This window comes from Malaclemys terrapin, chromosome 20 (genome assembly GCF_027887155.1).
Source record: "Malaclemys terrapin pileata isolate rMalTer1 chromosome 20, rMalTer1.hap1, whole genome shotgun sequence".
NCBI classification, from domain to species: domain Eukaryota; kingdom Metazoa; phylum Chordata; order Testudines; family Emydidae; genus Malaclemys; species Malaclemys terrapin.
In genome coordinates this window covers 18,408,492-18,434,648 of record NC_071524.1, presented here as the reverse complement: position 1 = coordinate 18,434,648, position 26,157 = coordinate 18,408,492, and the positions used below count along the sequence as shown (strand labels likewise).

At 71.3% G+C, this 26,157-nt stretch overlaps 1 protein-coding gene across 4 annotated transcripts in view; it reads right to left on the bottom strand.

Moving 5' to 3' along the window:
- LTBP4 (latent transforming growth factor beta binding protein 4) overlaps positions 1-25,399 on the bottom strand; it is a 32,142-nt gene extending 6,743 nt beyond the window's left edge. Inside the window, exons 1-27 of one of the 4 annotated variants that reach the window (XM_054009869.1) lie at positions 25,136-25,399; positions 20,848-20,918; positions 20,092-20,314; positions 18,324-18,499; positions 13,418-13,633; positions 12,509-12,741; positions 11,865-11,967; positions 11,372-11,446; positions 10,190-10,312; positions 9,317-9,481; positions 8,754-8,912; positions 8,214-8,318; positions 7,675-7,803; positions 7,415-7,540; positions 6,624-6,749; positions 6,300-6,425; positions 5,143-5,268; positions 4,771-4,896; positions 4,110-4,229; positions 3,563-3,688; positions 3,360-3,485; positions 2,931-3,053; positions 2,449-2,580; positions 2,042-2,173; positions 1,611-1,736; positions 1,319-1,462; positions 34-225 (exon numbers count right to left, since the gene is read on the bottom strand). In XM_054009869.1, the coding sequence (XP_053865844.1) occupies positions 34-225; positions 1,319-1,462; positions 1,611-1,736; positions 2,042-2,173; positions 2,449-2,580; positions 2,931-3,053; positions 3,360-3,485; positions 3,563-3,688; positions 4,110-4,229; positions 4,771-4,896; positions 5,143-5,268; positions 6,300-6,425; positions 6,624-6,749; positions 7,415-7,540; positions 7,675-7,803; positions 8,214-8,318; positions 8,754-8,912; positions 9,317-9,481; positions 10,190-10,312; positions 11,372-11,446; positions 11,865-11,967; positions 12,509-12,741; positions 13,418-13,633; positions 18,324-18,499; positions 20,092-20,314; positions 20,848-20,918; positions 25,136-25,356 (3,850 nt within the window). In that variant the 5' untranslated portion in view covers positions 25,357-25,399. Of the gene's footprint in view, positions 1-33; positions 226-1,318; positions 1,463-1,610; positions 1,737-2,041; positions 2,174-2,448; positions 2,581-2,930; positions 3,054-3,359; positions 3,486-3,562; positions 3,689-4,109; positions 4,230-4,770; positions 4,897-5,142; positions 5,269-6,299; positions 6,426-6,623; positions 6,750-7,414; positions 7,541-7,674; positions 7,804-8,213; positions 8,319-8,753; positions 8,913-9,316; positions 9,482-10,189; positions 10,313-11,371; positions 11,447-11,864; positions 11,968-12,508; positions 12,742-13,417; positions 13,634-17,203; positions 17,521-18,323; positions 18,500-20,091; positions 20,315-20,847; positions 20,919-23,178; positions 23,457-25,135 lie in introns of those variants that run through there. The other 3 variants (XM_054009872.1, XM_054009870.1, XM_054009871.1) reach the window with 3 other exon arrangements.
- Between the last annotated feature and the right edge of the window lie 758 nt (positions 25,400-26,157).

Genomic DNA, 26,157 nt, shown 5'->3' with positions numbered 1-26,157 from the left:
GCCCGGGTGGGGGCTGGGCAGGGCCCCCCGTACCTGTGCCCGGGTGGGGGCAGGGCTGGGCCGGGCAGGCCGGGCCCCAGGCATGGCCCAAGCTGCAGCAGCACTCCTGGTGGGTGGCGTTGGTGGCCAGCACCTTCTCGCAGGCCTGGTAGTAGCACTGCTGGCGGCTGGGATCCCGCACGGGCGCTCCGGGCTCGGGCACGGGCAGGCGGCTGGCGGGCTGGGCTGCAAGGCAAGATGGGGCGGGAAGCCCCAGTGAGACGGGCAGGCCAGGACCTCGGCCCGGCCCCACCCGGCCTGGGGAGACGCCACCCAGGAGCCCCTTGTGGTCATTACGCCCCCAGTTCTTCCTAGGAATATTAGGAGACGAGTGTGGGCTAATTCTGACGGGTTTCATACAGGATGGGCCCTGCGCGGGGTCTCGGAAAGGTCACGACGTACTGAATTGGGATGCAGGCCTCGCGGCGGGATCGGACGTTGGGAATATTGTCTGTGCGCCTGTCACCGGCGTGTTCCTACGGGGGACGCCCACTAGGCAGGATGCAGTCAGTCTAGACGGCCGGCTGGGAAGGGCTATGGGGGAACAATAGCTAATCTCTCACCGGGGAGACTTCCTGCGGGTGCTACAAACAGCCTCTGACTCATGGCTGCTATGAGATTATGGGGTCATGTGACCAAGTCACCTGGTACTGGCCTCCATCTTGGAATCCCAGTGTTTTCCCAGTGAAAGGCTGGGAACCAAGCTTGGAGATAAAGGATTCCCGCCATATGCAAAAGCTATTTAAGGCAGGGGAGCGACTCCTGGAAACAAGGACTGAACTGGGGGAAGGGCTGAAGCCGGGCTCGGGGGGGTTTCTAGCCGGCGAGAGGAATTCCTGGGCTTTGCAAGTGCAGCCCCTCGAGAATCTCTGCAAACTGCCTAAATCCACAATTATGGGGAGAATTTGCTGCTCCTCTCCAATCCCATTAGTATATCAAAGCTTAGATTGCGCGTTTGTTTATTTGCTGGGTTATCTGCTTGGATCTCTTTGTTATCCCTTAACATCTCTCTTCTGTAGTTAATGAACTGGTCTAAGATCAGAGCGTGGAAAACCTTACCGGGGGCCAAAGCTGTTGTGTCTCCCTCTCCACAGTGCGGGAGGGGGCGAATTTCATGAGCTCACGCTGTACAGGTCCCCCAGCCGACCCCCACAGACCAGCCCCCTCCCCCTGGTGCCTGCCCCCCCAAATGCTCCCCCCTCCCTGCATCCTCCCCCAGCAGACACCCCCTCCCTCCAGTGCCCAGTCTCTCCTCCCCCAGCGTTGCGCCCCCACTCACGGGGGCTGGGCAGGCGGGTGCAGCGTCCCGTCATGGGGTCGAACTCCTGGGCGCTGCTGGGGCAGATGCAGAGGAAGGACCCCTCCACATTCTCACAGAGCTCAGCTCCGCACACGCCCTGCAGCGTCTCGCACTCATTCACATCTGGGGGGGCAGGGGGGCAGCTGGTGAGTGGGGCGGGGGGGCCCACCTTCCAGCTCCCCCATCCGCCCTGTCCCCTGCCCACCCCCAACAGCCCCCCAGACCCTGGCCTGCCCCCCGCTGCCCCCCATCCCCAGCAGGCCCCCCAGACCCTGGCAGTGGCGCCCGTCACGGGCGGTCTCGTAGCCCTGGTCGCAGAGGCAGTGGAAGGAGCCGGGCAGGTTGTGGCACATGGCGTGGTCCCCGCACAGAGTCCCGTTCGCACACTCGTCCACGTCTGAAACAGCCAACAGCCGGTCACCATGGTGCCCACAGCCCCCCCCCACGGCTCCCATGGCGCCTGCAACCCCCCCACGGCTCCCATGGCATCCGCAGCCCCCCCCCCACAGTTCCCACAGCACCCGCCGCCCCCCTCCACAGTTCCCATGGCGCCCGCTGCCCCCCTCCACGGTTCCCACGGCGCCCCCCGGCCCCCCAGGGTTCCCATGGACCCACTCCCATGTCCTGCTCTCCAAGCTCAAACCCAGCGCTCACTGGCACGGCCCCTCCCCGGGCAAACACCCCCTGCTCCACGGCACTCACCAAAGCAGGCCCCGGCAGCACCGGCCCAGTAGCCCGGCTCGCAGGTGGGGACGCAGCGGTAGGAGCCGGGCTGGTTCTCACAGCGCTGGGCCCCACACAGGGTGCCCCCATACTCCTGGCACTCGTCGACGTCTGGGAGCGAGTGGGGGGGGCACCATCAGGATCCGGCTATGGGAGTTGGGGGGGCAGCTCGGCCCAACCCGGGGCTAAGGGGGGCAGGACTGGTTCTGTGCCCTGGGGGCCAAGGACTCTTTCCAACCCCCCAGGACTCTCCATGGCCGGGGCTGGGGGCAGTTACATGGAGCAGGGGCTGCCCAGCAGGTGCGATCCCAGTGCGACCCCCAGGGAATGGGGCACGTTACCCCCATGGGCGTGAACCCGCCAGCCCCCCGCACCCCGGCACTCACCGACGCAGGCCCCGGCAGCACCGGCCCGGTAGCCCGGCTCGCAGGCAGGGACGCAGCGGTAGGAGCCGGGCTGGTTCTCACAGCGCTGGGCCCCACACAGGGCGCCCCCATACTCCTGGCACTCGTCCACATCTGGGGGGACGGGGGGCAGTCAGCGGCACAGGCAGGGGTGGGAGGGCGCTGGCTGAGCCCCCCGGGTCCGTCCCCCCCCCCGGAGCGGAGAAGAGTCCAGCAGAGCAGTGATGGGATGGGACCCCGGCCTCTGGGCAGTGCTTAGCCACACCCCAGTGGGAAGGGGGCAGAACACCCCACACATGGGGTGAGGGGCAGAGCCCAGGCCCTGCCCCGGGGCGAGGGGGTGTCAGGTCCCAGCCTGGATCTGCAGGGCTGCAGCAAGTGCTCTGCCGGGGGGGGGGCTGGAACCAGCCACAGCAAGGGGGGACCCCAGCCCCCTGCCCACAGAGCTCCCCCCGGCGTCTCACCCTGGCAGGCGCGCTTGTCGGGGCCGGCGCGGAAGCCGGCCGGGCAGTGGCAGTCGAAGGAACCATCCGTGTTGGCACAGCGCCCGCCCTCACACACCCCCCCGCGCTGGCACTCGTCCACGTCTGTGAAGGGAGACACAGCTCAGCCGGTGGGATGGACCCACCCACCCTCGCCCCAGGGGACCCAGACCCTCCCCTCACATGCGTCGTGTCCTCTGCTCCCCGGACGCCTGGGTCCTCCCCCGTCCCCTCGCAGGAGGCGCCGCGGTCCCTGGACGCCTGGGTCTCCCCGCATGAGGTGCCATGGTCCCTGGACACCTGGGTCCTCCCCTATCCCCCCGCAGGAGGCGCTGTGGTCCCCGGACACCTGGGTCCTCCCCCATCCCCCCGCAGGAGGTGCTGTGGTCCCCGGACGCCTGGGTCCCGTACCGAGGCAGGCGGTGCCGCTGGGCGCGGGTGCAAAGCCCGGGGCGCACAGGCAGGTGTAGGAGCCGTCGGTGTTGAGACATTCGCCGTGCGGGAAGCAGAACTCGCCCTCCAGGCATTCGTTGACATCTACAAAGGGGGGGGGTCAGCAGGGTGGGGGCCCGGCCTGGCCCAGCCCGGCTGGCCCCCCCGTGTCCCACACTTACCTGCGCAGGGGCCCCCCGGCGCGCCCACCCGGTACCCCTGGCCGCACTGGCAGCGGAAGGAGCCCTCGGTGTTGGAGCAGCGGCCGTGGGGGCCGCAGGGCGAGCCTGTCGCGCACTCGTCAATGTCTGCAAGCGAGGGGCAGAGTCAGAGCAAGGGGGGGGGAACAGAGCCTGGGGGGCTGCAGCCATGGGGGGAAGGCCTGCAGAGGGAGGTTGAGGGGTCCAGTGCTTGCAAGAGGGGGGCTGGGGGAAAAGCTGGGGGTGGAAGGGCAGGACGGGGCCAGCGCCCATGGATGGAGGTCGTGGGGCCCAGCGCCTGCGGGGGGGGGGGGGGGAGACAGCCGGGAAGGGGCCTGGGGTCCGTGGGGGGGAGGTCAGCGCCAGGGGGAGGGGTCCGGGGGGGTGGTCAGCGCCAGGGCCAGCCTGTACTTGTGCAGCGCGCGGGCGGGAAGGGGAGGATCGGGGAGGGCCCGCGGGGAGGGGGGGTCAGCGCCAGGGGGAGGGGTCTGTGGCCCATGGGGGGGGCAGCGCCAGGGCCAGCCTGTACCTGTGCACCGCCCGTTGCGGAGCCGGTGCCCATCCCTGCAGGGCTGGCACCTGAAGGAGCCGGGCGAGTTGACACACTCCTGCCCCGGGCAGGCCAGGCGGTTCTCGCACTCGTCAATGTCTGCGCGGGAAACGGGGGCATGGGGTTAACGACCCGCGCTCTGCCCCCCCAGGCTCTTTCCCCCCCCCCGTGCTCTCCCCCATTCTCCAGGGCCCGTTCAGACACCTGGCCAGGCATGGAGCCCTGCCCCCCAGAGCCCCCTCCCTGCCCCTCCAGTACCCCACCCTCCACGCCCAGAGCCCCTCCTGCCCCCCAGAGCCCCCTCCCTGCCCCTCCAGTACTCCACCCTCCACCCCCAGAATCCCCTCCCTGCCCCTCCAGTACTCCACCCTCCACCCCCAGAATCCCCTCCCTGATCCTCCAGTGCTCTACCCTCCACCCCCAGAGCCCCCTGCCTGCCCCCCAGAGCCCCCTCCCTGCCCCTCCAGTACCCCACCCTCCACCCCCAGAATCCCCTCCCTGATCCTCCAGTGCTCTACCCTCCACCCCCAGAGCCCCCTGCCTGCCCCCCAGAGCCCCCTCCCTGCCCCTCCAGTGCCCCACCCCCCAAGCCCCCTCCCTGCCCCCAGCCCCCTCCCGGTGCCCGGCAGCTCTGGCTCACCCTGGCACTGGCGCTGCTGGGGGTCGAGCCGGAAGCCGGCCGGGCAGACGCACTGATACCCGCCGGGCGTATTCTCGCAGCGCCCGTAGCTGCAGGGCCGTGGGGTTTGCCGGCACTCGTCCACGTCTACGGGGGGAGAGAGAGCGACAGCGGGGGGGGGGGGTACTGCCTGGCATGGCCCACTGCCCCCAAGCTGTGTGCTTCCCCACGGGGCAGTGCCCTGGGCCTCACAGACTCATGCCCCTGGGTCCACCCCGCCCTGGAGCAGGGACATGCTGGTGGGGGGGAAGCTCGTCCCAGTCACACCCGCCCCACGTCCCAGCACCCAGACACGGGGGCAGCTCTGCACCCGCCCCCCAGCCCAGCTCTTACCCACACACTCGGTGCTTGTGGGGCTGGGGCGGTAGCCGCTGGGGCAGAGGCAGCGGTACCCGCCGGCCACGTTCTCGCAGCGCCCAGGCTCGCAGGACTGGGGGCTCTGCCGGCACTCGTCCAGGTCTGCAACGGACACGGCCTGGCATCAGAACTGATGGATCTCGGGACGGGCCCCCAGGGATCCCCCCCAGGCTGTGCGGCAACCCCCTCTGCTCAGGTCTCTGCTGGAGCCATGGGGCTGGTTGCCCCACAGGGCCCTAGTGGTGACCTGGAGCTGAACCGTCAATGGGTAAAGGACCTGGGCTAATTGCCGGGATGGTTGGGAGCCGATCGTTTCCCCAGGCCAAGAGGCTGCTGGAAACGTGCAAACACCCTGGGCCACGATCCTGCTTCATCTCAGCTCTGCTCTGGGTTTCAAGAGGGGGAAACCCAGAGCCACAAGGATTGAGATCCCCAGTCACTGACTGGGGCCACCCTGAGCACGGACATTGGACTGTAACCTCTGGACTGTTTCTAAACACTTTGGGCAGCTACAAACTCGCCAGCTCTGCTCTGGGTCTGGACCTCAAGAACTGAACTCAAGTCTGTCCGTATATTGATCTTCCACCCAACTCTCTCTCTCTTTCCTTTTCTAATGAAGTTTAGTTAATAAGAATTGGCTGCAGTGCGGATTTTGGGTCAGATCTAAGTTATTATTTGACCTGGGTCTGGGGCTTGGCCCTTTGGGATCGAGGGAACCTTATTTCTTTTACTGGGGGATTGATTTTCATAACCATTCGTCCCCATAACGATGGCACTGGTGGCGATACTGGGAAGCTAGAGTGTCTAAGGGAATTGCTTGTGTGACGTGTGGGTAGCCAGTGGGGTGAGACCGAAGTCCCCTCTGTCTGGCTGGTGCCGTGGTGTGCTGGGACTGCCCTGCTCTGAGCGATCTGTCCTGAATTGGCGCTCTCCGCCGGGTCCCGCCAAGGGCAGCATCGTTACAGGGGGAACCCCCGGGCCCCGGGGGTGGGGTGGGGTGTAGCCAGGAGCCCCTGGGGGCGGGGCAGTGGAGGGGCACCCCTGGGGGCAGGGGAGTCACTGGGGGCAGGGGCACCCCCAGGGGGTGGGGCACTCACTGGGGGCAGGGGAACCCCCCCGGGGGGGGCACCTACCCAGGCACTCGGTGCCGGCTGGACTGGCGTGGTAGCCCCGGGGGCAGGTACAGCGGTAGCTCCCGGCCGTGTTCTCGCAGAGGCCCTGGGCGCACGGGCGGGGGATCTGGGCGCACTCGTCGATGTCTGCAGGGCACAGGGGGGCGGTGAACCCCCAGTCACCCCCACCCCCCCATCCTCCCACCCAGCCCTCCCCCATGGCACCACCCCACCCAGCCCCGTCTGCCCCCAGGGCACAGCTGTCTCCCAAGTGGCATCACCCAGCCCCCTCAACCTATATCATTGCCCAGCCCCCCATGGACCCCCTGCCGGGCGCTCTGTTACCGGTGCAGCTGGTGTCAGGGGGGTTGGGCCGGTATCCGGCTGGGCAGACGCAGCGGTAGGAGCCGGGCCTGTTCTCACAACGGCCCTGGGCACACGGGCGGGGGCTCTGGGCGCACTCGTCGATATCTGCAGGGCACAGGGGGGAGGAAAGAGCAGCGTCAGTGTGTGTGGTGGGGGGTCAGGGACTCACTCCCCCCGCCCCAAGGACCTAGGGGTGACAAAGGGGGAATTTTTTGTAATACTTTTATAAAGTCTGTGAGTGCCTCAGTTTCCCCCCTCTACAGCTTTGTTCCCTAGCGGGGGCAGGTCTGTGCTCTGGCCGCCCCCGTCTCCATGGAGCAGGAGAAGACAATGGCAGATCCAGCCACCGGGAAGCTGGAGACCAACAAGCTGGAGGGTCCGGCCACCTGCCTCTCCCCCCAGCTGGACCCCGAAGGCCGGGAGATGGGGCGGGGCAGAGGAGTTGGGCTCCCCTCAGCCTAAGGAGGGAAAGCAGACAGAGTGGACGGACAGACAGGCCTGGACAAAAGGCTTCGCTCTGGGATGGCTGAGCTCCGGCTGCCCGGAACGGCCGAGGCCCTACGGGCTGCCCAGGCCGGGCGCCAGCCAGTGACTACACCGGGCACAGGTCCCTGCGGAGCCCAGAGCAAGACCCCAGCCCCGCCCCAGCGCCCGTTGCCCTGGGGCCCCCCACACCCGCTGCCCTAGGACCCCCCCCCCCTGCTGGCCCTGGGGCCCCCTGCTGTCCTGGGGCCCCCCGCTGCCCTGGGGCCCCTGCGCCGGTCTCTCACCTCGACACTCGGTGCCCGGGGGGGCCGCGCGGTAGCCGGGGCCGCAGACGCAGCGGTAGCTCCCCACGGTGTTCTCACAGCGCCCGTTGGCGCAGGGGCGCGGGCTCTGCCGGCACTCATCCATGTCTGGCGCAGACAGACAGACAGAGACGGTTCCCTGAGCCACGGGAGGACACGGGAGGCCTCCCCTCGGTGGCCCAGAAAGTGAGGGGGCCAGGCCGAGACCCTCCCTCCCCCCGCCCCCCCAGCGCCCCCCTCACCGATGCAGTGGGTGCCCTGGGTACTGAGCCAGAAGCCGGGGTGACAGAGGCAGGTGTAGCCGCCCTGGCGAGGGCCGCAGCGCCCTGGGCCGCAGATCTCGGGGTTCCGCTCGCACACACTGCTGGGCTCTGCCGATAATGGGGGTGATTGGTGGGTGATTGGGGTCTCCCCCCTGACCCCCCTAACAGCTGCCCCCCACTCCTCCAAACCCCTCACAGGGGTCCCCCACCCCTCAGCCCCACTCTTCACCCCTCAGCCCCCGCACCCGCCAGAGCCCCCACCCTCAGCATCCCTATCCCCGCCCCCCCTCACCCCTCAGCACCCCCACCCCTCAGCACCCGCACCCCCCAGAGCCCCCACCCTCAGCATCCCTATCCCCGCCCCCCCTTACCCCTCAGCACCCCCACCCCTCAATATCCTTATCCCCGCACCCCCACCTTCAGCGTCCCTACCCCTGGCCCCACCCCTCACCGCCCCCACCCGAGCGTCTCCACCCTCCACCCTGCCCCACACTTTTACTACCCTTCCCAATCCCTACCTGAAGTCGGCCCCTCCCGGGCAGTTTTGGGGATAGGTGGCAGGGTTGAGGGGGGCTGGGTAGGGCGCTGCCATCCCGGTGCCGTGGGCTGGGCACTCCAGCGGACTGCAGGGGGACAAAGAGGGGGGTGAGGATGGGGTGGTGGGGGGAGGGGAAGGGAGGGTGAGACCAAGGGACACCCGGGCACCTTCACCTCCCCTGCCCTGGGGTGGGGGCCTCAGGCTCCGTGGCCCATCCAGCCCCTCTGCTGGGCTTGCCGGGGACGGGGCTGAGATGCACGTGGGGAGGGCACATGTTGGGCAGGAGGGGGGAGCAGAGCGGGATGGATGGGAAGCCGAGGGGTGCTGTGGGGGAGGGGCACAGATGGGGTTCTGTGGGGGGGACATGGATAGGGGTGCTGTGGGTGGGGCTTGGGGGGAACAGGGACAGGTGAGGGAGGGGCGCAGCAGGGGTAGATGGGCGGGGGAGGGGCACGGCGGGGGAGGGAGACAGATGGGGAGGGGGCTGGGCGGGGGAGGGGCAAGTCGGGGGAGCTCTCACACGTGGCGGGCAGGGCGGGTGGGGCAGCCGTCCGCCCCCCCTGCTGGTGGCTGACGGGCACGCGGGGCAGGTCGGAGCCCAGGAAGCGAGTGTTGTAGCGCAGGTCGGAGGCGGAGAAGTGGTAGCCGGGACCCGCTGGGCAGATCTCCTTGAAGCCATCTGCACGGGGAGCGGCAGTGTCAGGAGCCCGGAGCCCCCAGCTGTGCGGGAACCCAGGCATCCTGGCTCCCCACCCCTGCTCTCACCCCTCCCACTGCCAGGAGAGAACCCCGGCGTCCTGGCTCCCCACCCGTCACCACTAGCCCCCACTGCCAGGAGAGAACCCCGGCGTCCTGGCTCCCGCCCCTGCTCTCACCCCTCCCAGCACCAGGAGAGAACCCCGGCGTCCTGGCTCCCGCCCCTGCTCTCACCCCTCCCAGCACCAGGAGAGAACCCCGGCGTCCTGGCTCCCACCCCTGCTCTCACCCCTCCCAGCACCAGGAGAGAACCCCGGCGTCCTGGCTCCCGCCCCTGCTCTCACCCCTCCCAGCACCAGGAGAGAACCCCGGCGTCCGGGGGCTCACCAGAGCCGAAGAGCGGGCAGCGCTCGCAGCCCCAGCCCCAGGCCTTGCCGACGCGGCTGCAGCAGCAGATCTGCTTGGTGATGTTGCGCAGGGTGGGCAGGGAGCAGGCGCCGTCCCGCAGGACCCGGTAGCAGGGGCCCTTGGCCTCCGAGATCACGTGGTGGGCTGGGGACAGACGGACACGGGGACAGACACGCTGAGCCCCCCACGGAGCCACTGCCGGGGCCCCACCCCCTGAGCCAGCCCTCCCATGGCCCATACTCTGCCCCCTTGCCAGCCAGCCCCCACCGTCAACCCCCCCGGCCCATTCCCCGGCCCCCCCGCAGCCCATACTCCGCCCCCGAGCCAGCCAGCCCCCACCCTCGCCCCCCCGGCCCATTCCCTGACCGTCCCATGGCCCATACTCTGCCCCCGAGCCAGCCAGCCCCCACTCTCGCCCCCCCCGACCCCCTGAGCCAACCCCCCCCAGCAGCCCATACGCCACCCCCGAGCCAGCCAGCCCCCACCGTCACCCCCCCGGCCCATTCCCTGGCCCCCCCATGGCCCATACTCTGCCCCCGAGCCAGCCAGCCCCCACCCTCACCCCCCCGGCCCATTCCCTGGCCCCCCCATGGCCCATACTCTGCCCCCGAGCCAGCCAGCCCCCACCCTCAGCCCTCCCAGCCCCTTCCCCATCCCCAAGCCACCCAGCCCCCCTCAGCCGCCCCAGCCCCTCGGTGGCCTGTTCCCCAGACCCCTGAGCCAGCCCCCCCCCCCCCCCGGCTCATTGCCCAGGCCCATGTGCCAGCCAGCCCCCCACCCAGAGCCTCCGGGGGCCTGTTCCCCCCCCCGCAGTTCTGCCAGACCAGGGCCCCCAGCCCCCTCCCCACTCACAGATGCAGCTGCTGCGGGAGGAGTCGAGGATGTAGCCCGTGTGGCAGAGGCAGGCGAAGCTGCCGGGTTCGTTGGTGCAGAGCCCGTTCCGGCAGAACCCGCCCTCCTGGCACTCGTCCACGTCTGGGGAGAAATGGGAGGGGGTCAAGAGCAGGGGCAGCCAGCGCCCCCCCACCCCAGGGAGCCCTAGAGAGACAGGGGAGGGGGGCTGGCCCCACACAGCCCCTTTCCTGGGGAGGGGAGTGCTAGTGTCGTATGTGGCTGAGGGGGGATTTTTCAGAATATTTTGGATGAAGGTTGTGTGTGCCTCAGTTTCCCCTGCATGGTGCATGAGACCCAGGCGTGACCAACCCAGCTGGGGGGCCTGGCCCCATGCCCCTGGGGAGCCCACGAAGACACCAGCCACTCCAATGGCCCAGACACGTGGCACCCAGCCCCTGACACCCGGGGGGGGGGCTGCCCTGGGCACAGAGGCAGCCGGGTGTGACCCGCTGGGGCAAAGGGCCAGGAGGGGGCCAGGGGACCAGCATGGGGGAGTCAGGGCCCTGTGCCCCACTTCCTGCGATTCCCCGGGACTCTCAGCCAGGCAGGAACACAGAAGGGTTATCCGCCGACAGGGACAGTCCCAAGCAGGAGTTGTAGGTACAGAAACCAGGACCCTCAGTCAGGTCCGTCTTGGGGGGTGGGGAGCCCAGACCCCGGTGCTGGGCCTCCCCCATCTCCCCAGCCAGCTCCAAACTGAACCCCCCCCAGCGTCTCCCCCACCCCCACCTGGCCCCTCCGCCAGCCTCTGTCCAGTGTCCCAGGCAGAAGGTGTCACCTGCCCCCCCCCAGCTCAGGTTACGCTCAAGTGTCACCCCTCAAGTAATGTCACCCCGATACCCACCCCATCCAGCACCACTGCAGCCAGTCCCAGTAACACTCCCCCGCAGCACCCCCAGGTCCGTCCGCCCCACGTCCTGCTCCGCTGCACCCGGAGGTGGGGCCCTTGGGGGCTGTTCCGTGGGGGCTGCGGGAGACGCTCCAGGCCCGGGACGCGGGGGGCTGGCCCAGCCGGACGGCTGGGACTTTCCCTTCCCTCATTAACCAAGGGCTTCCCAGGCTTGGTCTCCTGAGAGCCCCCAGACACACGCGCCCCCCCCCAGACACACGCCCCGCAGCCCAGGGCTCGGCCCAACTCACCCTGGCAGGAGCCGTTTAGCCGCTGGAAACCTTTGGGGCACGGGGCCTCCTGCTGCCCCAGGGCGGGTGCATTCGCTGTGGGGAGAGAGTGGGATTCGGAGCCAGGAATGCCCCTCCCCGCCATAGACGGCCCTCCCCAGGGCCAACCAAGCTCCCTGTTCCACCCCCAGCGTCCCAACAGCCCCAGGGTGGGGCCCCCGCCAGCTCCTCCCCTGCCCCCAGCCCCCGCCTTGCACTGCCCCCAGCCCCCGCCCCTCACTGACCCCACCCTGCCACTGCCCCCAGCCCTGCCCTGCCCCCAGCCCCTCGCTGCCCCCAGCCCTGCCCCCACCCCTCACTGACCCCAACCCCCCACTGACCCCAGGCCTGCCCCTGCCCCCAGCCCCTCGCTGCCCCCAGCCCCCGCCCCGCACTGCCCCCAGCCCTGCCCCCACCCCTCACTGACCCCAACCCCCGCCCCGCCCCCAGCCCTGCCCCGCGGCGGCAGCCCCACCTGTCTGGGTGGCACAGGGCAGACACTCGTGGACGCCCCAGGCCACGCCGGCGCCACGGCAGCAGATGTCCTGGGTCCGCAGGCCGGGCAGGGGCGCGCTGCACTGCAGGGAAAGGGGCTCGGTCAGCGCGGCCAGCTGGGGGGGGGGGGTGTCTTCCTGAGGGGGCTGGGGGGGGGTCCAGGCCTGGCCATGGCCCCTGGGTGCCCCCGGCCAGAGACGTTCCCGGCTGCATGGCTGGAATTGTGCCCAGCTGCTGCCCAGTGCCCGGCAATTCATGTGGCCAAGGGTGGGGGCGGGGAATGGGGGCAGGGGATGGGGGCAGAGGGGGGCAGTGCCAGGGGGGGGGGCATCGGCTGGCGGGAGTGCGTGTGCTGGGATGCACGGCTGTTTGCACGGCGAGCGTGCGAACGGGGCATCGGCTGGCGGGAGTGCGCGTGCCAGGGATCACGCCCATGCGGGTGATTGAGCGGCTTTGTGCCACACAAGCATGGGGCGTTTGGCTGGCCCGGCACGCTCTGCACACGCAAGTGCCAGCAGGTGAGCGTTGCACGTGGCCACGGGTGGGTGTGAGGCTCCGTACAAACGTCTGCCTGCGCCCAGCTCCCCCTGCCCGTTGCTGCGCCGCCCCCCCCACAGCCGTTACCTCCCCGGCGTGGAGCTGCCGGAAGCAGTACCCATAGCCGGCGTCCTCGTCGTACCCGCTGGCCCGGGGGCGGCTCTGGGCCAGGACACTGTAGAGGGCAGGGCGGGCAGGCGGGAGGGCGTTGGCGGGCGGCTCCCCTGGGGTGCTGGGCTCGCTCACCCGCTCCACCTGGTGGATGGTCACCGAGGCCTCGGGGGGGTGCTGCACGTGGACGTTCACCATGGACAGGGCACCTGAGGGGGCAGAGAGGGGCAGTGCCGGGGGCGGGGGATGGGGGCAGAAGGGGGCAGTGCTGGGGGGGGCACTGCCAGGGGCGGAGGATGGGGGCAGTGCTGGGCGGGGGATGGGGCAGAGAGGGGCAGTGCTGGGGGGGGATGGGGGCAGTGCTGCGGGATGGGGGGAGTGGGGGGCAGTGCTGGGGGGGATGGGGGCAGAGAGGGGCAGTGCCGGGAGTGGGGGATGGGGCAGGGATGGGGGATGGGGGCAGAGAGGGGCAGTGCCAGGCGGGGAATGGGGGCAGTGCCAGGGGGGATGGGACAGAGGGGGGCAGTGCCGGCGGGGGGGCTGGGAATGGGGGCAGTGCCGGGGGCGATGGGGCAGAGGGGGGCAGTGCCGGGGGTGGGGGATGGGGCAGAGGGGGGCAGTGCCGGGGGGGGGGGAATGGGGGCAGTGCCGGGGGCGATGGGGCAGAGGGGGGCAGTGCCGGGGGCGGGGGATGGGGCAGAGGGGGGCAGTGCCGGGGGGGGGGATGGGGGCAGAACCGGGGACAGGGCCACCCCAGGGGGATGAGGTTGCGTACAGAGCCGGTCCCTGCGGAGCCCCCATGGTGCACGACCCCTCCCCCTCCCCCTGGGGAGACACTTCCCCCCACCGCATTGATCCCGGCCTAGCCCCCCCGGGGCCCCTTACCATCCCGCTCCTGCTGGTGGTTGGTGAGGGGCAGGGTGTAGACGGATTTGGTGAGGGGCTGCGGCCCCCCTGGGCTGTCGCCCTCCCGCTTGGGGGCCGGGGCCTGGGGCTGGGGGGCCGGGATCTGGCAGAACTTGCCGGTGAAGCTGGGGGGGCAGAGACACTGGTCCTTCCTGACGCAGACCCCCCCGTTCTGGCAGAGCAGGGGACACAGGACTGCAAAGCAAAGGCAGAAGTCAGGGGGTACCGGGGGGCGTCTTCCCCGAGGGGCGTTTCTCCCGAGGGGCGCTGCAGGGCAGGACCCAGGGACCCCCCCAAGTGCCACTCCCAGAGCTGCCTGCGGTGGGACGGGCCAGCTGGGGAGGTCTGGTTGTGTCACATCGTGGGTGGGAGCCAAGCACCTTCGGTGGGGGCTACGTGACAGGGCCTGGATTGTGTCTGAACCAGCGCGTCCAGAGAGATGGGGCTGGGCTGGCCCAAAACCTGAGCTACACATGGGGCTGCGGGTCGGGAGTGAGGGGCACCGGCTGGGCTGGGGGGCAGGGCTGGGGTAGGTGGGGGCTGCGGGTCGGGAGTGAGGGGCACCGGCTGGGCTGGGGGGCAGGGCTGGGGTAGGCAGGGGCTGCGGGTCGGGAGTGAGGGGCACTGGCTGGGCTGGGGGGCAGGGCTGGGGTAGGTGGGGGCTGCGGGTCGGGAGTGAGGGGCACCGACTGGGCTGGGGGGCTCATCCCTTGTCTGGCTGTTCCAGGCTCCCAGCACAAAGGCACAGCTGTGGGGGGGGGGAGGCTGGCTGGATCCAGATGTTTCTCTAGTGCAATTCAGCCATTAACCCTTAAGGTGCTGGTGCCAGTTACTGCAACCCCTCCCCCCACCAGAGCAGGATGCCGTGGAGGGTCCGTGCTGGGGGGATGTCCAGGGACCCAAGGCTCCAGCCCCGCTGTCCCCCCCGCCGGGCCGAGGTCCCACCAGGACCCCCCCTTCCCGTGTGGGAACAGCTAAGCCAGGCCCCAGGACGCCTGGGTCCCTCTGGGCTGCGCTGTCTGGGAAATGGGCCCAAGAAGCCGGCGTCGGGGCGGGGGGGGAGGGGAGGAGCTGCGCCAGGAACGGGCAGAGACCCAGCGACTCATCTCACATCCCGCGACAGCCGAGTGCCCCCCCAGCCAGCTCCCCCTCGCCCCAGTGCCCCCCCAGCTGCCTCCCCCCAACCTGGCTGGGGTCCTAATGCACAGATGTTCCCATTCCAGCCAGCTGTGCCCCTCCCCCGCCCCCTCAGCAGCCCGAGTCTCCCCCCCCCATGCGGGGGCTGAGCAGCTGGGATGGGGTCAGATCGAGGGGACGCCAGGAACTGAGATGGGGGGGGTCAGGCAGCCTCAGAGCTCCTGGCACGGGGCCCCCTGGGCGTAAACCAGCCACTCACGGGAAGAGGGCAGAGCTCTCCTGGGGGAACTGGGGGGGGCCTTTGCCTGCCCCCCCCCGCTCCCCACTAGACGCTGAGTGCGGGGGAGGGGGACTCTGCCCAGGGCCTGCGAGGGGATGAGGTTTCTGCTGCCCCCCAGGTGCCCCGGACTGATCCCCCCAGGGCTGGGAACACTCTCCCACACACCTGGGGACCCCGCCAGGAACAGCTGAGAAAGGGGGGCCCTGGGAAGTGGCCCGGGGGGGGGCTCCCCCATATCCTGCCCCCTGCTCTTCCCAGCATGTCCGGGGCCTGCCACCGGCCCCACAGCCAGCTGGGCCCTATGGGGTGGGCGGCGCCTGCCCAGGGCGTGGCTGTGGGTCCAGCTGGGAGGGACGCCAGGGCCAGCCGAAGCCCAACGCCCGCAGCAGGACGGGGGCCCGGGGGCCCGGCGCTTGGCAGGGGCTGGGCAGAGCTCGGGGGGCCGTGCCAGGGCGGGGGGCCAGAGGGAGTCCCGGGGGACCCAGGCAGCCAGGCTGTGTCTAGTGCTCTCACTGCGTTTGGGGGCTGCCTCCCCTGGACCCCCCAGGGTTGGGGCTGGGCTGGGGACACGGGGGGCTCGTCTGGGTAACGTCAGCCAGAGACACGGTGCCTCTGCTCAGCCCCACGCCGGGGGAAACTGAGGCATCGGGCAGGGAAGGGCCTCACTCAAGGTAGAACCCAGGTGCTCTGGCGCCCAGCCTCCCCCCCCCCCCGCCCCGCTGCCACCACTGGACCCCGCTCCCCTCCCCGATCCGGGAGAGAACCCAGGCGTCCGGCAGGGACTGGGACTCCCTGGCTTGAGGCCCTTGTTTATTCTCCGAATTCCCAGGTTTCGCCCCCGGAAATTTGGGTGAGTCCAGCCGCCGAGCCGGGGCGGAGCTGGCTCCGGATGAGGGGTCCACACCCACCCGGGCTGGTGGGGGCGGCGGGGGGGGGTCACACGCGAGGTGCTGCCGATGAGCTCATGGGGCAGTGTGGGCGGGACCCGGAGCAGCTGGGACAGGCTGGGAAAAGCCTCCCCCAGGTCCTGGCCAGAGCTAAACCTACAGCCCCTGCCAGCCCCCAAACCAGCCCAGCCCCCAGCCAGCCCTGACCCCCACCAGCCCCCCAACCAGCCCAGCCCCCAGCCAGCCCCCCAGCCAGCCTTGACCCCCACCAGCCCAGCCCCCAGCCAGCCCCCCAGCCAGCCCTGACCCCTGCCAGCCCCCCAACCAGCCCAGCCCCCAGACAGCCCCCCAACTAGCCCAGCCCCCCAGCCAGCCCTGACCCCCAGCCAGCCCCCCAACCAGCCCTGACCCCCAACCAGCCCCCCAACTAGCCAAGCCCCCCAGCCAGCCCCCCAACTAGCCCAGCCCCCAGCCAGCCCCCCAACCAGCCCTGACCCCCACCAGCCAGCCCAGCCCCCAGCCAGCCCCCCAACCAGCCCTGACCTCCGCCAGCCCCACATCCAGCTGTGACCCCCAACAGTCCCCAGCTAGCCCTGACCCCCAGCCCAGCCCCCAGCCAGCCCTGACCCCCCCACCAGCCCCCCAACCAGCCCTGACCCCCGCCAGCCCCACATCCAGCTGTGACCCCCACCAGTCCCCAGCTAGCCCTGACCCCCCAGCCCAGCCCCCAGCCAGCCCTGACCTCTGCCAGCCCCTACATCCAGCTGTGACCCCCACCAGTCCCCAGCCAGCCCCCCCAGATCCAGCTGTGACCCCCACCAGCTGCCAGCCAGCCCTGACCTCTGACAGCCCCCCAGCCCCGTGCACTGCACACAGCCTCACCCCACAGCAACTCCTCACCCCGCCCCTTCCCCCTGTGCTGGTCAGCAGGAGAGCGACTGAGCCGGGGAGGGGGCATGGTGCACACCAGACCCTCAGGCCTGCCCCACTGCATGGGGGTGCCCGGTGAGGGTATAGGGGGCATTGGTTCTCCCATGCTGTGGGGCAGCCTGGGGGTCTGGGATGCAGCATGGGACCCCCTCCCCCAGCTCAGCCTGATGGGGCGAGGCGGGGGCAACCCTCCCAGGAGCACAGGGGGCAACTGGGGGGGCAGCCCAGCACCTCCTACCCCACAGAAATGGGGTCCAGCTCGGCTCCCTGCCACGCACCCCCACAGCCCCTCCCTCAGCCAGAGACCGGGCAGGGGGAGCTGCTGAGAACCCCAAACCTCCCCACCCCCCGTCAGCCCCAACCCCCCCCCCCAGCCCCATCCAGCCCCGACGCCAGCCAGCAGCTGCAGGTGCAGGACCTTGGCTGCCACCCGGGCACGGAGCGAAGGGGCCAGGCTGGTGCACCCCTCGGCCAGCGACGGTCCGGCGGGCGAGGAGCCGGGCACAGGCAGGGCACCGCCCGGGTACTCACAGACGCGGAAGCCAGTGGCGCGGGCGGCGGGGCCAGCGGGCTCCCCGCTGTACAGGACGGTGGCGTTGCCGCGCTCGCAGCGGTGGGTGCAGCGGTGCCCGGCGCAGTGCATGCGGCAGACCGTGGGCGTGAACAGCACCCGCAGCTGGGCGGGGGCCTGGGCGGCAGCCGGGGGCAGGAGGGCGGCCAGCAGGAGCAGGGCCGCGGGCACCAGCAGGCGGGCGAGGGCTCCGGCCATGCCGGCGTTTCTGCCCCCAGGGCCGGGGCGCGGGCAGGAAGCGACGGTGCGCGGCTCCGGCTCCGGCTCCGCACCGAGTGCCCGGACGCTAATTGGAAGCAGCGCGTGGAGCTGGGCTGGGCCGGGCGCCAGCAACAATGTTTGTGAGGGACCTCAGCCACCGCCGGCTGCGTTAACCCTTCCCGGCCCCCGGTCCCCGGCCCCACCCAGCGCCCGGCCACCCCCGCCTGTGACCTGCCCAGCGCCAAGCGTTCACCGGGGTCGCCCGGAGTCACTAGTGCGAGCTCACGGGGACCACCCCCCCACACACACACACGCAGAGCCGCGGCTGTGACCCGACTACGACCCCCCAGCCCCAGCGCAGCCCCCCCCCCCAGCTCTGCCGGTGCCCCTCACTCCCGACCCGCAGCTCCTGCTAGACCAGCCCTGGGCTCCCCGCATGCCCCTGTCCCAGTGACCCTGGTGCAGGGAGAGGGGTGGGGCTCTGCCCTGGCTCTGGGGGTCCCAGGGGGGTGTCTCTGGTGTCCCCCCCCTGCATCCGTTTCATTCTCCCATGTCAGAACCTGGGAAAAGCGCCAGTTAATTAGCTAAATGCTTGTTACAGCTACCAGGGTCATGTGGGGGGGGGGGGGCAGCAGAGCCCCCTCCTCAGGGAGCCAGAGAGGGAGGGGCAATGGGGCAGCCAGCCCCAGTGAGCCGCCTCCCTGCCAATGGGGGGCTGGGGGCAGCTACCTGCCTGGGGCAAGTGGCAGGGGAAGGGACCTGGCTGGTGGGGGGCAGGATCATAGCTAATGGGGCCACCCCTTTCCCCACCCCCCCCACCCCTTTCCCCGCCCCCTGCATGACCCGCCCCCCCCCACCAACTCCGCCCTGCCCCCTTACCAGGCCGGGGGCTGTGGTGCAGGGTCTGCCCCCTCTGGGGGGGGCGGGTGCTGGGCAGGGGCGTGGGGGGGGCGGTCCTGCCCCGCTGGGCTTCCAGGTGCTTGGCCAACACTGACGCCATCTTGTCCGTGGGGCCAGCGGCCCGGCGCCGCAGCACGGCCTGGAGCTCGGCCAGCCTGGGGGGTGGGGGGTGGGACACTGAGCAGGGGGGGCACCACGCCCAGAGACCTCCCTGTGCCACCACCTCTCCCGACCCCCTAGGGACCCCCTGCCCCCCAGTGCCCCCTCTGCCCCTTCCCTACCCACCAACCCCCAGTCACTCCCCTGCCTCTTCCCCACCCACCGACCCCCCAGGGACACCCCTCACCCCAGTGCCCCCTCAGCCCCTTCCCCCACCCACCGACCCCGCAGGGACCCCCCTCCCCCAGTACCCCCTCTGCCCCTTCCCCCCCATGACCCCCAGGGAACCACTGTCTCACACCCACCGACCCCCCCAGGGACCCCCCCCGTGTCTTCACCCCCGCCCCCCGTGGCCAAGCTGGGCAGCTCCTTGTTCTCCCCCCACCCCCAGTTCAGCTGGGGCAGGAGCTCGGGCCAGGGCAGGCCTGGGAACCGCCGGAGCCCCCAAGCCCCCAGCTCAGCCCCCGCATGGGAACGTGACCCCCGCAGATCCTGCCCCCCAGGCTGGGAGCTGGGGGTGCTGGGGGGTGTCAGAGCCCCCACCGGCCCCCTTTCCTGCCGTCCTAGTGCGTCTGCTACCAAATAGGGGCAGACAGCAGCAGGCGGGGGGGGGGGGGGAGTTGATAAATGGCCGGGGAGGGGGGTCAGTCTGGGAGGTGAGAGAATTTTAATGGGTCTATAAATAGCCCCAGAGCCGCAGGAGAGACGAGACGGAACGTCGCCCCACGGGCCCCAGGCAGGGGGGGCTCCACTCTGGGAGTGCCGCCCCCCCTCGGCCATTAGCCCCCTGTGTGGTTCCCCCTTGGGGGGCTGTGTCTCCTGGGGGGGGTGTCAGGGGCCCCCGCCCCCAAAGAACTCAGAGCCAATCCCCCCTGTGCACCCCAAACCAGGGCCCCGGAGCACCCCAAAACCAGCCAGCCTAACGGGGCCCCCCATGGGGCCCGGACGGAGCCGCCGGAATAATTAGCAGTGAGATTTTCGAGGAATGGATCAGAACCACACAGGCCCCCCACCAGTCGCCCCACTGCCCTCGTCCCCCCGGTCACCCCCCTTCCCACGGCTCTCGTCCCCCCAGTCGCCCCACTGCCCTCGTCCCCCCGGTCACCCCCCTTCCCACGGCTCTCGTCCCCCCAGTTGCCCCACTGCCCTCGTCCCCCTGGTCACCCCCCTTCCCACGGCTCTCGGCCCCCTGATCACCCCACGGCCCTCACCCCCGGTCACCCCCTCTTCCCACGGCTCTCGTCCCCCCAGTCGCCCCACTGCCCTCGTCCCCCCGGTCACCCCCCTTCCCACGGCTCTCGTCCCCCCCAGTTGCCCCACTGCCCTCGTCCCCCCGGTCACCCCCCTTCCCACGGCTCTCGGCCCCCAGTCGCCCCACTGCCCTCGTCCCCCCGGTCACCCCCCTTCCCACGGCTCTCGTCCCCCCAGTTGCCCCACTGCCCTCGTCCCCCTGGTCACCCCCCTTCCCACGGCTCTCGGCCCCCTGATCACCCCACGGCCCTCACCCCCGGTCACCCCCCCTTCCCACGGCTCTCGTCCCCCCAGTTGCCCCACTGCCCTCGTCCCCCACGGCCCCCGCCCCACTTACGTCAGCGGCTGCCAGTGCACAGACGCTGCCCTCCTGGCGCTGGTGGCTGTGGGGCGCAGGGCGGAGGCGCTGGGTGGGAGGGGGCTGGGCCCTGGGGGAAGCCCCATGGGGGGGTCAGGGGGCACCAGCTGCTCACACCGGTGGCCAGCGAACCCCGGGCGGCAGGTGCAGACTTGGGGCTTCCGGCACAGCCCCCCATTGCGGCACTTCGGGGTGCAGATGGCTGGGGGGAGAGACAAGGGGTCATGGGGGGGAACCTCCCCCTCCCCCACCCACCGACCGCCCCAGTGACCCCCGGCCCCATCCCCCCAACCCTCCCTCCCCATAGCCCCTGCTACTTCCCTCTCCCAGTAACCCCCCACTTCCCAGCCCCGCCCCCCAACTCCCTCACTTCCCAGCCCCCATTCCCCACAGCCTCCCCCTCCCCCCATTCACACACACTTCCCATGGCCCAAGGGGGCTGTGCCCTGAACCCAGGACAGGGGGCAGCTTGGCTTCCACCCCAGGGTCCCCGCTCCTGGCCTGGGGGGTGGGGAGGGAAGGGGGTCTGGGCAGGCTCCCCCCAGGAGTCGCCCCCCCCCAGGTCCCCAGCCCTGGGTCTGGCAGGTGGGGGTCTGCTGCCACCTACAGCCCAGACTGGGAGCAGCACCAGGGGGGGGGAGTGGGGCAGGAGCAGACTGGGGGGGACGGGACACCAACTCCTCAGTGACTGCCCCCCCACTTCCCCCCTGGGTCCCAGCTCCCCCCCCCTGGTACCTTTTGTGCACTTCTGGGTTTTGGGGGCCAGGCTCCAGCCGGGACAGCAGGTCACTCCGCACACGTGGGGGCTGCAGAGGGGTCAGAGCGAGGTGAGGGGGGGACCCCAGGGCCAGGCAGCCCAGCCCCACCCCCGCCCCAGGACTCTGCGCTCCCCCAAGGCCCTGCCTGACCTGCCCCCCCCAGCCAGCTCCCCCCCTCAGTTCTGGGGCACAGAGCAGATCCAGCCCCCACCAGCAGGGCCCCCATCCCCTGTGGAACCAGGCCCAGCCCCCACACCCGGCCTCAGGGGGGGCTGGTGCCGAGTCACCCAGCACCTCTGGGGGGGGGCAAAGGGGTAGCGGGGGCTGGGGCTGCCCACGTTAACAGGACCCTCCCCCCATGAGGTGGCCATCCATGGGGGTCCGCCCAGTGGGGAGGGAGGAGCCAGGACTCCTGGGTTCTGTCCTGGCTCTGGGAGGGGAGGGGGTCACGGGGGGCCAGAGCAGGTCTCTGGGGCTGGAGGGGGGGGGTTCCTGGCACCAAGGCCCAGCACAAGATAGAGTGAAAATGAGGTGTGGGGGGCGTGGTCAGACCCTCCCCCTGTGGGCAGCACAACGGGCCGGGGGGTGGGGGGAGGTCCCCTGGCGGGGGACAGGAGGAGGCAATTCCACAGGACAGACGGGAAAGAACAGGATGGAAGGGGGCACAGCCCGTTCTGGCTCCCAGCCCCCCCAACCACTAGCCCCCCTCCCCGCCTAAGTTCCCCCTAAGCTGTGGGGCCAGGCCGCAGCCTATCACAGCGGGGAGAGGCGCCCCTCCCCCGGCCCGGACAGCTGCAAAGAGGGGGGGAGTCGTCTCTCCCCACCGTAGCCCCGGGGCAGCCTGCACCCCAAACCCTGCATCGCCGGCCCCACCCCAGAGCCTGCAGCCCCCTGCACCCCAACCCTCTGCCCCAGCCCTGAGCCCCCTCCCGCACCCAAACCCCTCGGCCCCACCCCCGCCACACGTCACCTCCATATTGGGGCACATCATAAAATTCATTCACACGTGGATGGGAAACAGAGGGAACATTGCCCCCCCCCGACCCCCCAGTAGATCCAGGGGTGGGAAAGGAGGGGGCTGGGGGGCTTTGTCCTGGGGGGGCTGGGCTCTAGCAGAGCCTCCTGTGTCCCAAATGGGTTTTGCAGCCGGGAGCCAAGCACAGGAACCGGCCCCCAGCCTGGGGCTGCCCCCCCGCCCCGCACCCCGAGCAGGGGCCCCTCCCCCCCGCGCTGCAGAGACGTGGTGGGGGAGGGGCAGCACCAGGAGACGGAAACTTGGCCCCGAAATTCCTCAGCCACGTTTCTTCCAGGAGCTGCCAGGGCCTCTCCTCCACAGCCCCCCAGCTGCACGGAAAAGCCACCAGCCACCCCCATCCCGCCCTCCAGAGCGCAGCCGGGGGGCCAGGCCTGTGGGGGGCAGCACAGGCAGGGGGGTGACCCCCAGCTCTGCCAGTGCCCCTCACTCCCGACCTGCAGCCCCTGCTACCCCAGCCCAGCCCTGGGGTCCCCCCAGCCCTGCCGGTGCCCCTCACTCCCGACCTGCAGCCCCTGCCAGCCCAGCCCAGCCCTGGGGTCCCCCCAGCTCTGCCAGTGCCCCTCACTCCCGACCTGCAGCCCCTGCCAGCCCAGCCCAGCGGTCCCCCCAGCTCTGCCGGTGCCCCTCACTCCCGACCTGCAGCCCCTGCCAGCCCAGCCCTGCCCCCTCCCCAAGCTCTGGCAGTGCCCCTCACTCCCGACCTGCAGCCCCTGCTACCCCAGCCCAGCCCTGGGGTCCCCCCAGCCCTGCCAGTGCCCCTCACTCCCGACCTGCAGCCCCTGCTACCCCAGCCCAGCCCTGGGGTCCCCCCAGCTCTGCCGGTGCCCCTCAGCCATGATCCCCTCATAGTTACATGATCCCATTGTAAGGTGGATTCGCAGCAGCAGGAGTGGAGGGCGGGGAGTAGGAAGGGGGGGCAGGACTGGGGGCCCCCATGTATCCCAGGATGTTCCGAGGCAGGGACCCCGATGGGGTCCAGGGACTCAGCCCAGCGCTGACCCTAGGGCAGGGCAGGGAACACCAGGACCCAGCCTCCCTCAGCCCCTTCTCCCCCCACAGCTCCTGCGGGGTGTACCCGGCAGGACTCCCCCAGCGGGTCTGTCTCTGTCCCCCACAGCACCGCGCCTGGAACCGAGCCCCTCCCTGCCAGGTGGCTGCGGGTCTGGCCCCTCTGGGCGCCGTTTGATGGCATTTCCCTTTTGGGCAGCCATGGGCCAAAACTCCCTCAAATGCAAATTCCCCAAACACTCCCCACCCCGCCCTCCCAGTTACCTGCAGGCTATGCTGGAGAGGGCTGGCCCCAGGGCTGGAGACTCGCTGATGGCAAAGGATCTGGGCTCCAGGGACCAAGGGACCAGAACCAAAACCCCGTTCCCTTCAGCTAGGCTTGAGAGGCAACAGAGCTGGTGGGACCAGGGCTGGGCTGGCAGGGGCTGCAGGTCGGGAGTGAGGGGCACCGGCGGGGCTGGGCTAGCAGGGGGCTGCGGGTCAGGAGTGAGGGGCACCGGAAGGGCTGGGGGGGGCAGGGCTAGCAGGGGCTGCGGGTCGGGAGTGAGGGGCACCGGCAGAGCTGGGGGGGGCAGGGCTGGGCTAGCAGGGGGCTGCGGGTCGGGAGCGAGGGGCACCGGCAGAGCTGGGGGGGGCAGGGCTGGGCTAGCTGGGGCTGCGGGTCGGGAGTGAGGGGCACCGGCAGAGCTGGGGGGGCCAGCACTGGGCTGGCAGGGGCTGCGGGTCGGGAGTGAGGAACACCGGCAGAGCTGGGGGGCAGGGCTGGGCTAGCAGGGGGCTGCGGGTCGGGAGCGAGGGGCACCGCAGAGCTGGGGGGGGCAGGGCTGGGCTAGCTGGGGCTGCGGGTCGGGAGTGAGGGGCACCGGCAGAGCTGGGGGGGGCAGGGCTGGGCTAGCAGAGGCTGCGGGTCGGGAGTGAGGGGCACTGGCGCACAAGTCACTGTGCTGGGACCTCGCAGGGGTCATGGCACCTGGTTAGGTTGGGTGGGAAGGGGCCTGTTCTCTTGCCGTCCCTAAGGGAGGTGGGGGGCAGAGGGGGATGGGTGGGAGGTGGGGGCGGGGAGTGAGGGGCAGGGCTTGGGGCAGGCAGAGGGGATGGGGGCGGGCGAGGGGCACAGGGGCTGGGGGCGAGGTGGAGGCAGAGGGGGAATGGGTGGGAGGTGGAGGTTGGGGCAGGGAGTGAGTGGCAGGGGCGGGCAAGGGGCAGAGGGCGAGGTGGGGGGGCAGAGGGGGGATGGGTGGGAGGGGGGGTTGGGGCGGGTAGAGGGGAGGGGGGCTAGGTGGGGGGCAGGGGGCGGGCAGAGGGGATGGGGGCTAGGTGGGGGGCAGGGGGCGGGCACAGCAGCCCCTCCCCATGGCGGGACACTGCCAGCTCAGCGCCTGCCTGGCCCCTGAGTGTGTTTCCAGATGGAGCCGAGCCCGGCCCCGGCCCCCCACGGCCTGACGAGGGGAACAGACGCAACCCAGCCCACGCACGGAGTTTCCCCCCCGGGGTTGGGGGGCCGCCTGGGGCTCGGCTCAGCTCACCCGATTCCACCCCCCATGCCCCTGCCCCCAGCTCTGGGCTCCTCGGCCCCCTCAGGACCCCCCTTCGCTCTGCCAGGCCGGGGGTCCCAGACGTGGAGCCAGCCCCCACATCGCCCTCCCTCCCGGCCTGGGCTCTGGGGCTGGAGTGCCGGGCAAGGGGGCCTGGAGAGGGGCGGGGGGGCCGGGTGAGGGGCAGGGAGTGAGGGGGATGGGGGGCAGGGGGGGCCAGGCGAGGGGCAGGGAGTGAGGGGGATGGGTGGGGGATAGGGGAGCCTGGAGAGGGGCAGGGAGTGAGGGGGATGGGTGGGGGGGCCGGGCGAGGGGCAGGGAATGAGGGGGATGGGTGGGGGGGCAGAGGGGGCCAGGCAGTGAGGGGGATGGGTGGGGGGGCCGGGCGAGGGGCAGGGAGTGAGGGGGCTAGGTGGGGGGGCAGAGGGGGGCAAGGCAGTGAGGGGGATGGAGAGGGGCAGGGGGGGGATGGGTGGGGGGCTGTGGGGCCTGGAGAGGGGCAGGGAGTGAGGGGGATGGGTGGGGGAGCCTGGAGAGGGGCAGGGAGTGAGGGGGATGGGTGGGGGGGCAGGGGGGCCAGGCAGTGAGGGGGATGGGTGGGGGGGCCGGGCGAGGGACAGGGAGTGAGGGGGATGGGTGGGGGGCATGGAGACAGCTCTGAGCCCCGGGGGGGGGCCCCCACTCACCTCCCTGCCTTGGGTGCTCGCTGCCCCCGACGGGCCGGGGTCCGGCTGCGTTTCTCCAGGCGGGGGGGCTGGGGCCCCGCGGGGTGGGGGCGGCCAGGCCGGGGGGGCTGGTCCCTGGGGGCGGGGCTCAGCACCTGGGACCCGGCCCCGCCCAGACCCCGCACCTCCAGCAGCTGCAGCGCCGCCAGCAGCGTGAGGGCGGCCAGGGCCGGGGGCTGCATCTCGGCGGGGAGCCGCAGGGCATCCCCCGGGGCGCGGATCGGGGCGCGGGGGGGACGCGGCGCGGGGGGGTCCTGGGGCGCGGCTCGGGGCGCGGGGGGGGACACGGCTCTGGGCGCGGGGGGGTCTCGGGGCGCGGGGGGGTCTTGGGGCGCGGGGGGGGACGCGGCTCGGGGTGGGGGGGTGTTGGGGCGCGACTCGGGGCGCGGGGGGGTCTTGGGGCGCGGGGGGGGACGCGACTCGGAGCGCGGGGGGTCCTGGGGCGCGACTCGGAGCGCGGGGGGGTCTCGGGGCGCGGGGGGGGACGCGGCTCGGGGTCCCTCCGGCAGGAGACAAGAGCGAAGCGGCGGACCGGCTCCTCGCCCCCGGCCAATGGGAGCCCGGCCAGGCCCGGTCCCGGCCCTCCCTCCCCGCAGCCAATGGCCGGGGGCCGGGGAGGGGCCCGCAGCGCAGGTGCCTGGATGGGGCTGCAGGCCCGGGGCGGGGCCGAGCGGGAGACACCCCCTGGCCCGCGGGGAACAGACTGGGAGCGGGGAGAGAACCCAGGAGTCCGGGCTCCCAGCCCCTCCCCCCGCTCTAACCACTAACCCCCACTCCCCTCCCAGAGCCGGCAGAGAACCCAGGAGTCCTGGCTCCAGCCCCCCGCCCCCCACCCCCCACCTGTGTTGTTTCTGGGCTGCTATGTGAGGGTTGCTGGGGGGGGCGGGAGCTGGCCCTACTGCCTGGGCTTGATCTGCAATCCCGCCCGCGGACAGCGCCCCCCCGCCCCCCCCTCAGGGACGAAGGCGAAGGGCTGACTGGAC